At 46.2% G+C, this 11912-nt stretch overlaps 1 protein-coding gene across 1 annotated transcript in view; it reads right to left on the reverse strand.

The window, feature by feature from the left end:
• ME1 (malic enzyme 1) overlaps nucleotides 1-8769 on the reverse strand; it is a 236659-nt gene extending 227890 nt beyond the window's left edge. Inside the window, exon 1 of the mRNA XM_054394230.1 lies at nucleotides 8668-8769. Coding sequence (XP_054250205.1) covers nucleotides 8668-8769 — 102 coding nt within the window. The remainder of the gene's footprint in view (nucleotides 1-8667) is intronic.
• Nucleotides 8770-11912: the final 3143 nt, after the last annotated feature.

Genomic DNA, 11912 nt, shown 5'->3' on the forward strand with positions numbered 1-11912 from the left:
GGCCCAGTACAAACCCAGACAGGCCTTAGGATGTCTAGAGAGGGTTCCCTTCTCTCCCCTCCTCCCTGCAGAAAAACAGGGCAACACAGGAAAAAGAACAAAGGGGACAGGACTCCTGCCTGTCAGGTGAACAAGCTGTTTATCAGGGTGAGAGCACTTAAGCTGACCACTGCTCCCCCAGAGACAAGGTCTTTGTTTCTGCCTTTTATGGCTACAGCCTGGCAGAATGCTTTCCATTGGGGAGCTACACCTTAGCTTCAGTGCCCCATTGGACCAACCGATCTCTGGCCAGATGTATACAGATATTGACTGGGTAGCCACCTTTGCCTTGCCTTGCTCTAAGCCTTGCTCAAGCCTGCTGAAACCTTGATCAAGCTTTGCTCTTGGACCCGTTTTGTAGAAGCCACCTCGAGTTGCCCTGCCCTGCCTCGAGTGCCTGGTCCAGAGTCTGGGATAAAGCCACAAGCCATACGCATGCAAGCCGCAGAAGCCACGAGCCTAGAAGCCAGATCAGCCTAGCCTGCTTCCCCTTGCCACCAGAATTGTGCCATGCCTCAGTTTACCCAGGAACCAAGCAACTGCCTGTCGCCGAGAGTGTCATTAACTGCCCGCGGTCCGCTGAAGCCAGACCAGCCTGGGACCACGTGGATCTGCCGTGCTAGCACCCTACGAGAGTGCCCCAAAGCTAACACAGCAGTAACAGGATCCCCCATGTGGGTAAAACCAGCTGTGAGTAATTAATTCATTGCCCTTTGGGTTGAAAGGTTCTTATGGAGCCTCCCCCCGCTGTAATCGAGTGCTATCTGCTCTCAGGGACTTTCTCTTTCCAAGCTGTTGCCTTCTAATTTGCATAAAATTGTTTGTATTTTGCCCTAAGACCGAATATTCCCATTGTAAATATATCTTCCAACTGTACAACAATCCTATTCAACGAGTTTTAGCATATTTTTATTAATAAGGGGTTACTATTTTTATTAATACCAATTTGCCACATCATTTATTATTGTTGTGAGGGTAATTAATAAATAATTCCCCCCTCGAACACAACACAAGCATGAAAGGGAAAGGCATGACAAAGCAAAGATGGCACTTTTTAACTTGGGGTCACAGTGTCACAGTACATTACAGGTTGGAAGGAACCTCCACAGATCATCAAGTCCAACTCTGCTGCCAAAGCAGCATCACCTACGGTAGTCTGCACAGGAATGCATCCAGGTAGGGTTGGAAAATCTCCAGAGAAGGAGACTCCACAACCTCCCTGGGCAGCCTGTTCCAGTGCTCTGTCACCCTCACTGCAAAGAAGTTTCTCCTCATGTTGAGGTTTCAAGCTGTTCAAGCTTGTACCTGCTGTTTCTTGTCTTATTAGTATGCAACCACTGAAAAGAGCTTCTCCCCCTCCACTTGACACCTGCCCCTCAGATATTTACACGCATTGATGAGATCCCCTCTCAGCCTTCTCTCCTCAAGATTTAAACAGCCCCAGGGCTCTCAGTCTCTCTTCCCAGGGGAGATGCTCAAGTCCCCTAAGCATCCTCATGGCTCTCTGTTGGATTCTCTCCAGCAGGTCTCTGTCTCTCTTGAGCTGGGGAGCCCAGAACTGGACACAGTATTCCAGCTGTGGTCTCAGCAGGGCAGAGCAGAAGGGAAAAAGAATCTCCCTATCCCTGCTGGACACACTTTTCTTGCTGCACCCCAGGATCCCATTGGCTCTCTTGGCCACAAGGGCACATTGCTGTCCCATGGAGAATGTGCTGTCCACCAGCACTCCAAGGTCTTTCTCTGTGGAGCTGCTTTCCAGCAGGACAGCCCCTAATCTGCACTGGTGCCTGTTGGTATTCCTTCCTAGATGCAGGACCCTGCACTTGTCCTTACTGAACTCCATGAGGTTTGCCTGCACCCAGCTCTCAGCCTGTCCAGCTCTGGTTGGATGCCAGCACAGCCTGACAGGTGTCAGCCACCCCCCAGTTTTGTACCATCAGAACTTGCTGAGGGTACTCAATCCCCTCAGCCAGGTCGTTGATAAAGATATTGAGCAAAACTGGACCCAGTAGTGATCCCTGGGGAACGCCACTGGCCACAGGCCTCCAAGCGGTCACAAGTTAATAAGAAACATTGCAGTCACACGTTTCACTTCCTCCTCAGAGAGGGAAGAAGGGCAGGGGGAGAGAATCCCATGCCTTCTGTGGCCCAAACTTGTTTGTTTTTCAGAGACAGCTTGATACAAGAGAGTGAGTCAGCAGAACTGGATATGTAAACCAAAGAACACAAAGAAAGAACTTCTGTGCTCTGAGATATGCTTTCTGCAGAAGGCACAGGCAGCACTTACATTCACTGCAGTTTATTTTACTGAGACAGAAGTACAATTTCTCAGCGAGCTCCTAGCATCCACCAACAAGATTTAAAAAACAAAACAACACTCAAGTTCTGCGGCCAGCATGTCTATGCAGCAAAGCACATTTAACCTGTTCTAAATACACAAATCCTGTTTGCAAGGTGCTCTGTGCCAGGATTAACACTTCTACTCAAGTAGCATTTGTACCCAGTGGGTGTAGGATTCCTCAGTCTAAAGCAAAAAAAGGTCAACTTTGTGTTCAATTACTGAAGTTCACAAGAAAATTACATAACTGAAAAGCGTTTTCAAGGCCTGAAAACAGCTTCAAGCAAAACAACTCAAGTTTCAGCTTCTTGCTACAACTCATACCACTATTCAGTTGCTATTACTGCTATACAGCTTATTACATAACTTCTTTTCTTTCATTTTATTTGCTTTTAATTCAAGTCACAGAACTCTGTTCCAAGCTCACTGTCTCAGCAATCTTTTTTCATAACTGCAAGCAAAGAACTGGAGGCCAACAGGAAGAAAAGAACATAACACCAAGCACAGCAACTTACCTCAGTCAGGAACAAAAGTAATAGGAGGCAATGAATGAACACTGCAAGCCATATACATAAAACAGAAGCAGTGGTAAAATAATCTGATTGAAATACTTTGTTCTTTTCTCAAGACTTTTCCCTTATTAAAAGCATGCAGGACAAACCTGCCTCAAGGTAAGAGAGAGGGGAAAAAAGCACAGAATTATTTTTAAAGCCTCTTCATACACACTGTAAATAAAAGCACTCATACAAAAAAAAAAAAAAGAAGAAACCAAAACGTTCTGCCTCACAGCTCCACCCTCACACTTCAAAAAGGTGATTTCAAGGAGGAGAACACTTTGGCAATGTGAGAACCTCCTCAACCAGCCCTATGGTAGACACTCAGTGAACCACCATCAAGCTTACACCCTTGCCCAAAACCCAAGCAGACAAGGTAGCTGCAGTTCTGCCAGTCTTCACCCTATGCTCCTGATTGTTAAAGAGCAAACAGCTCTGCTATGAGCCAGCCTTGCACTTGAAGAGCCTCCTATTTTAGGCTGTTCTTTCACCAAACAGCATCTCCAGTGTCATAGATCAAAAATGCAATGCTCACCAAATGTACAGGCAAAATCAATACGAGTTTACTCCACATGGTTTCAAATAAAGACTGATTTGTTTGTTGTGCTTAGCACAACAACCCTGCCATTTACTTTTGTCAAAGACCAGAAAAAATAGCATGAGCTTACACCTCTGAAGAGCAGAACTGCTCTGATAGGTGAACTAATGGGGATGTGAACTGGGAAATATTACTGTTAAAAACCACAAAGTTGTAAAGGGCAAAATGCTTAAAGGAAAAAAGGAGGTAGAACATAGTGGGAGTGATCAGCAGTTATAAGCCCCCCCAAAATTCCTCATATTCTACTTTTTTCGCATCAGCCGACCATCTTCCAATCTAAAAGACACTATCATACCTATTACCACTTAATATGAAATCATCCCAAGAAAAAACCCTTTAAAAATTAATGTAGACACTTTTAACAAGCCATTTATGGAATCACAGAATTATTGAGGCTGAAATAGAGATCCTAACTCCAGCCTATGACCTAACACCACCACATCAACTAGACCATGTCACTAAGTGCCACAGCCAATCTTTCCTTAAACACCTCCAGGGATGGCAACTCCACCACCTCCCTGGGCAGTCCTCCTCGATCCCCAGCATCAGAAGTTTTCTTCCCAAAATACTTATCCACAGCTAAGGTAAAAGCAACACTCACTGAGCACTGGCCACTCAAGAGGACCCAGCTAAAGGAAACACAAGTTCAAGATTCAAGGTGATTCTACCCCTCTACTCCACTGTGTTGAGACCCCACCTAGAGTATTGCATCCAGTTCTGGAGTCCCTATTACAGGAAAGATCTGGATGTGCTGGAATGTGTCCAGAGAAGGGCCATGAGGATGAGCAGAGGGCTGGAGCTCCTCTCCCATGGAGACAGACTGAAAGAGTTGAGGTTATTCAGTTTGGAAAGGAGAAGACTCCAAAGAGACCTTCTTGTGGCCTTCCAGTATCTGAAGGGGGTCTACAAGAAAGCTGGGGAGGGACGTTTTAGGGTGTCAGGGAGTGATAGGACTGGGGGGAATGGAGCAAAACTGGAAGTGGGTAGATTCAGATTGGATGTTAGGAAGAAATTCTTCCCCATGAGGGTGGTCAGACATTGGAACAGGTTGCCCAGGGAGGTGGTAGAAGCCTCATCCTTGGAGGTTTTAAAAGCCAGACTGGATATGGCTCTGAGCAACCTGCCCTAATGTGAGGTGCCCCTGCCCAGGGTTTGAACTGGATGATCCTTGGGGTCCCTTCCAACCCTGACAATTCTGTGATTCTATGATTCTAAGATGTGAAAATATGAACATTACCAGTGGAAGGTACTATGGCATGTTAGCAGATAAAGGAATAGATTTATTTAGAAGAGATACTTAAGTGTTCTCTTTCATCCATCAGATAGACAAAATTTCAGTGGAATGCTTCTGATTTTTTACTGAGGTTTAAGTTTTCTGAGGCCTATTACAGGGTCAGCAATAAAAGTCAAAGCCATAAAACCTTTACCTATTGTGACCCAGACTTGGCAACTAGTATAGGCTACTGGAAAAAACTTGGTATAAAACTTGAATAAAGTGTTTGCATATTGTCACATCAAGAGTCTGAAAACAAGCACTTTACAGGAAACCATGGTTTACAAAATATTAAAAAGTAAATAAATATGAGACGAAGGTTTAGTCTTAAATGATTTGTGTGCTTTAAAACTGCAGTCTCATACATTGAAGCATAAATGAGATTTACAGTAGGAGCAGAGCACATAACTTTCACACTCCAGTAACTCATCAGCTCAAAGAACATACAACTCCCAGCCAAAAGTTTCTCATGAGATCTGTTTCAGTGAAAAGAAGTGCAACTGTGTTTGTTTTCCCTGTAATTGCTATTTACAATGTGTTCAGCTGCCTGAGGGAAAAATAAAAGACAATTACCAAAAAGGTTCTAAATACACTTTTAAATACTGTGGACCTAACATGACAGGCAATAAACTGACTCCTGATTAGTGTCCACAGACTTGGACATGTGTCCTTCAGTAATTAAACTCAGTGTGCTACAATCCACTGTTCCTCTGGATTTTTGATGTATTGTTGCTGCTGTGATGAGGCAAAGCATTCAATGACCTCGTAAAAGCATTGATGGTTTCATATATAGGCAAATGCCTCAGCAATGGAAAAAAAATATTAAAAAAAATCATAAAACCACCTAATATTTTTATTAAAGTTTCCCTCAGTGAAATTTGTACATTTGTGAATTACTTACAAAGTAAAATACAAAAGATTAAGAATGACTTTACCTACAGTTTTAACATATTTCACTGCTTAGTATGTTCTAGAAATTCTGTTGTCTGGGTAGAAGGAAAGGGCTAGAAGAACTTTGGTACCCACAGGCCTTTCTCTTGCATCTCACCAATCATTAAGGTGAAGTATAAGCAGTGATGCATGCATTGAGTGGGCAGAAATTCAGCACCACATGGAGATAGATTTTATTTGTTTTAGAAAATGCCTATCTCCTTGTTTCTTCTCCCATACATTTTTAAAGATGTCCAAGTATAACTGATTCCCTGTAAAATTTTCCTTTCAATGTCTCTGAGCAAAGGAAGGCATTATTTGAGGATGTGAGCCCCAGGCTTCCACATATTGCAGAATACTTTAGTTTTACCCACTTGACAAACCACCTGTCTTGGTTTAAGAGACCCTGAAAACATCACTTATCTTATTATTTTACAAGTCACTGCTAGATACCACTAACTTTGTACTTACAGTCTACTTGTGCCAAGTATATGCAATTAGAACTATTAAATCTGGCACCACATCCAAAAGAAAGTCCTGATACCAGAGAATTGCTGCTCTTAGACAGTGCCCAGGAGATAGAAGAAAGTTCTGGCACTTTGGCAGAACTGCAAACAATCCCTGTACTTTAGAATCATTAAAGGAGCTATTTTATCTTCTCCAAATTGAATTCTTTGCAGTCTGATGCTTGTTTAACAGCGCTGGCAACAAAAACGTCAAGAGAGAGTACCAGCCCTCATGCACGCAAGAAGGCCACAAGTTATCAAACCGGCAACCACGTTGGCAATCCTCAACATGTTTTTTTGCCCATGTACCTATATATTTGACAAGAAGATATCAGAGGGAAAGGAATGTGTGTAGGGTGTAATACAACCACACCCACCAAAACTCACCTGATCTGATCAAGTAACCTCTTTTTCTCACTCTACCAGATCAGGACCAGACTCTATTCACAGGCATAAGGAACAGAATTTTCAGCTGACCATTCCCAACACTGAACTCTATATTGGCTGTGTAGATGTAGCTGGTAATAACTTTCTCATTTGCTTTTTTTCCTCCTTCTCTACTGGCCCAGTACCTATATGTGGTACCACATCTGAGGGGAAAAGGGAGAATAAAGATGAGATGCTAAAGAGCACCCTTCCTCTTTATCACCTCATTTTCAGGTATACTGTTCAGAAGCAGGATGTATGATATTTCATAGAATCATAGAATCAGTCAGGGTTGGAAGGGACCACAAGGATCATCTAGTTCCAACCCCCTGCCATGAGCAGGGACACCTCACACTAGATCAGGCTGGTCAGAGCCTCATCCAGCCTGGTCTTAAACACCTCCATATTTGAGGGGGGGGAAACAGCAATGAGCCTGCTTTGACTCAGGCTGCCCTTTATTCAACATATTTCAGAATAAGCTCCATTTACTTCTTAAAATGAGGTAGATTTTTTGTTGAGTTGGCTTTCATGGTTATTCTGAATCGGACTTTTTCCATGAATAACTGCCCAAAAGCAATCCCAAGCAAAACAGCCTTTCCTTGGTTGCTTCTTGGGAGTTTTATGTTTTGGTTAATTTTCCTTTCACCTGACCTCAGGGGACCTTATTAGGCCTACACACACACACAGACATAAGACGGCCTTCTGAGGAAACCTTGTAGTCAAGCATCAGGACTAATAAAAGCACCATTCATCTAACTAATATATGGAGCTTTTAGTGATGAGTCACCCTAGCCAGTAAAACCAGAGACATCTTTTTTGTCAATTTCTGCAACTCAGCAATAAGCACAATGACTGGCTATACACTCTAATGCAGAGGTACAAGTCAGAGCACCAGTAAAAGTAACATGCAAGAACAAAGTCATGACTAAGGACTTGACAAAGGCTTCATGTGCTAGGCATGGTTTTTCATCTACCTTTGCCTTGATCCATGTTTCATTTTGGCAGCAAATTCAGGACCTGCCACGCTGATTAAGTATTCTACTATCTGAACTTTGCATCTTCATCAGAGCTGTGCAAACATTTACTCATTCAGCTTTATTTCTTCCAGATCAGTTTGACATGGTTGGAAAGTTGTATCAAGCTGACTTACCACTCTTCAGCAAATTAGAAACGTAACAGAAAGGTTTTGCTGCGCTATAGCATCATTTAGATGTTAATTGCATTCACTGATGCAGAGCAGAGGGGAAACTGGGAGTTGGATTTTATAGCTGCATGTGGAATAATAGTGATAAAAATGCCTCTTCCACCTGCCAGGGGATAAGGCACAGAAGAGCACTAAACAGCCAGGCATGCCCGCAGGAAACCAGGTGGCGCGAGCATCCGTGGGAAAGAGGGTTGGAAAAGAAGGAGGGTATCGGAAAAACACCGGCATGGCAGCGGGAGGCATCACAGCAGCGGAACTTTCACAGAATCACAAAATGTTAGGGGTTGGAAGGGACCTCGAAAAGATCATCTAGTCCAACCCCACTGCCAGAGCAGCATCCTCTCCAGGCTGCCGCTGCTGCTTCCCTTCTCTGCAAGACACAGAGGGATTGGCGACGCTGCACGCAACCGGCTCCGCACCCCGGAGCCGAGCCTGGTGGGGTGCGGGGCCGGCACTGCGCTCGCCACCGCCCCGGGCCCCCCGCCGCCCCGAAGGAAGAGGAAGCGCCTCCCGGCCCGCAGGAAGTACGGCTGCCCCGCTCCCGCCGGCCCTGTCCCCGGCCCGGCCGGCTGCTTCACGGGGGTGGCCCAGGCGCTCCCCAGGCGCTGCGCCGCGACAGGTGGTGGCGGGTAGAAACTGCCCGGCGGCCCCGCCGCCTCGGACCCGGCTCCGCATGCGGTCCCTAACCGCGGCAGGTTTCTCCGGGAGGGCGTGGGGACGAAGGCGAAGGAGAGGGCTCCCACCCTCTGTGCCCAGCGACGCGGGGCGTCGCGACCGCACCTACACCGCCCACCCCTACCTTGTTGAGGTGGGGGTCGCGGAGCACCTCGTAGCCTCTCTTCATGGTGAACTGCAGGGACCGGCCGGCGTCCCGGCTCTCAGCTGCTTTCCTTGCTTGCATGGCGCGGCGCGGCTCGGCTCGCCTCGACTCACTGCCGTCAGGTCGCTGCGGGAGCGGAGGCAAAGCTGCGGCTCCTCCTTGCTGAGGTGACCGCCCGACGGGGTGGGGTGATCCTACCGGGAGGGAGGGGGCAGAGCCGCGGCAGGGCGCCGCTGCTGGAGGGGGGGGGTCACCGGGGCACCGCTGAGTCACCGGCAGCTCCGCGCAACCCCAGCGGCCGGGCGAGCGCCCAGGTGCGAAGTGGAGCAGCTCAAGGGGCGATCGGGAAGGTGGCCCTGCAGCCCTCTTTGCGCACAGCAGACCCCGCCGGCACGGTCTGGCCCGGCTCGGCTTGGCCCGCCCCGGCCCAGACGCTTCAGCCTATTCCTGGGCCCGGCGTTTCTAAGGGACTTAGACCGTTCTCCCTTTCACTGACTCAGCTTGCCCCTCCTGATCGCGCTATGTGCCCGTTAGAAAGAGGCTGGTCTCTAATCACCTGCCGAGGGGAAGCCGGCAGTTCTAGCAGTGCTCTATCGCCTCGCTGGGTTTTACAGGGGATCCGGCGTTACCCAGTGCCGGTAACGCAGCTGCCTAAGGCTGGCAAGCAGCCGGGAACCTGGACACAGGCGCTGTAGTGTGACCCTGCGGCCAAGCCGCACGCAGGAGCTGGGCCTGCTTTAGCAGCAGTCAAGTTTCACTTTCCTTCTGCTATTAAGTGACTGTGAAATCCGATCTTTCCCGGCGGGGATGGGCTGCATAGCTTTGTACTGTCAGGGGCACGCTTTAGATGTAATTAGCTTTTGGGTTGGGGGAGAGCGGTGCGCCGGCTTCAGCTGTGCTGTTTGGGGTTATGCCTGGCCAGGATGGAGGGTGCTGCAGCTGTGCAGGCATTCCCCTGGTTTGTCCTCCTGTCCCTAACATTTGTTTGCAAAGTGTTCTCAAACTGCACCCAATCTGTTGTGTGCTGTATGACTGTGGCTTTATTCCTCTCAATTCATGTATGTAAGCAGAAATAATTTCCATACAGATAACCATAGCCCTGCTAGAGAAATTACACATCTTGAAATGTGTGGCTAGAAGAAAAGGATAAAAGGGGTTTGCTCCCTGTTGTCAAGAAGATAAAAGTTTTGCAGCCCTTTTAAACTTATCTCCTGACATTTAATCTGTAAGCCTTGCATCCGTTCTGCTACCTCATATTTTATTAAAAAAAAAAATAAGACCTACAGAATGTGGCCTTTCCTGAATTTCCTGTCAAGTAGCTCAAAAAAGTTCATTCGGGGTTAATTAACAAAGGAGAGCTGGAAGTGTTCCAAGTCTATATTAAAACTCAATTAGCAAGTCAGCAGAAAAGTCAGTAAATAAACTTCTCCCTCATTCCACCATCTCAGAAAGTATTATGAAAAGCAGTATGAATAAAAAGTTTTGAGCCAACTTTAAACCTGGAGTCTTAGTGACTAATTATCCAGCCTGCCTTGAGTTTATCTGGATAGCTGAATATCTACCTACCCAAGTCCTGAATATTGCCTTCAATAGGTATCTGGGATAATGGAATCACGCATTAGGTTGGAAGGGATGTTTAAAGTTCACCTTGTCCAACCACCCTGCAGTAAGCAGGGACATCCCCAACTAGATCTAGGGATGGGGCCTTCACCACCCCCCTGGACAACCTCTTTCATCATCCTGATAATAAAGAACTTCTTAATGTCCAAGGGATATAGAATCATGGAAAAAAAAAAAAAAGAAAAGGAAATACTCTTTTTCTCTGTGGGTCCACCAAAACCATTCTGATAGAATGCTATCCTAAATGTAATGTTTTTCTCCAAGAGAGCAAAGTGTACTGATAATTTTTATCTCCATTTTGCAACAATGTCTATAAAAAAACACCTCTGTGCCAAAAGTCACTGCAAACACTGTGAGTACCTATTCTGAGGACTGACCCCTGCTAGGGACTTGTCCTGACTCACTTTGCCCCAGCTACAAGAGATAGGTAATGAAACAGCAAATTCAGGTGAAATTTCTTTGGATATCTTTTTTTTTTTTTTTAATGTAATCAGAAAATGTTTACTCCTGATTTAAGTACTAGTTTACTGCTGTCTTCCTAAAAATAGAATTTATCATAGAATCATAGAATCAAGCAGGTTGGAAGAGACCTCCAAGATCATCCAGTCCAACCTATCAACCAACCCTATCCAATCAACCAGACCATGGCACTAAGTGCCTCATCCAGGCTTTTCTTTTGAACATCTCCAGGGACAGCGACTCCACCACCTCCCTGGGCAGCCCATTCCAATGGGCAATCTCTCTCTCTCTGTGAAGAACTTCCTCCTCACATCCAGCCTAAACTTACCCTGGCACAACTTGAGACTGTGTCCTCTTGTTCTGTTATAATCTGTTTGTTAGGACCAATCACTAATAAAACCAAAATCATAACTATCTGTGAGGACAGATGTGTCCCTGAGTTGTAAGAATGGCATCAGACCTTTTCAGCTCAAAAAGGAAGAGCAAAGAAACAAGAAAATGTGTTGTCTCCTGTCACATGTCAATGCCTTCCACTAGAGGCCTGAAACGTTTTTAGCATTTAACAGGATTAATAGGGATTTATTTGTCCAAGCTGCTGCTGGTGATCACTTTCTTTGCTAGTGTTTACAACCTCCTGTTAATTTTGTTGTGCATTTGTATTGCCTTGAAGAATTTTAGGGTGGTGACTCTTCCCGGAGCTCCCAAAATTTGAACAGTAAAAACAGTTCAAAATGGGGCACAGGAGTAACATTCAGCAGTTTCACCTGCAGTCACGGGGGGTTGGAGCACCTCTCCTATGAGGACAGGCTGAGAGAGTTGGGGTTGTTCAGTCTGGAGAAGAGAAGGCTCCAAGGAGACCTTACTATGGCCTTACAATATTTGAAGGGGGCCTACAAGAAAGCTGCTGAGGGACTTTTTAGGGTGTCCGGTGGTGATAGGACTAGGGGGAATGGATCCAAGCTAAAGGAGATTAGATTAGATGCTAGAAAAAAGTTCTTCACCATGAAGGTGGTGAGACACTGGAACAGGTTGCCCAGGGGGGTGGTAGAAGCCTCATCCCTGGAGGTTTTTAAGGCCAGGCTGGATGTGGCTCTGAGCAACCTGGTCCAGTGTGAGGTGTCCCTGCCCATAGCGGGGAGGATGGA

Source organism: Indicator indicator, chromosome 2, assembly GCF_027791375.1.
Source record: "Indicator indicator isolate 239-I01 chromosome 2, UM_Iind_1.1, whole genome shotgun sequence".
NCBI lineage: Eukaryota > Metazoa > Chordata > Aves > Piciformes > Indicatoridae > Indicator > Indicator indicator.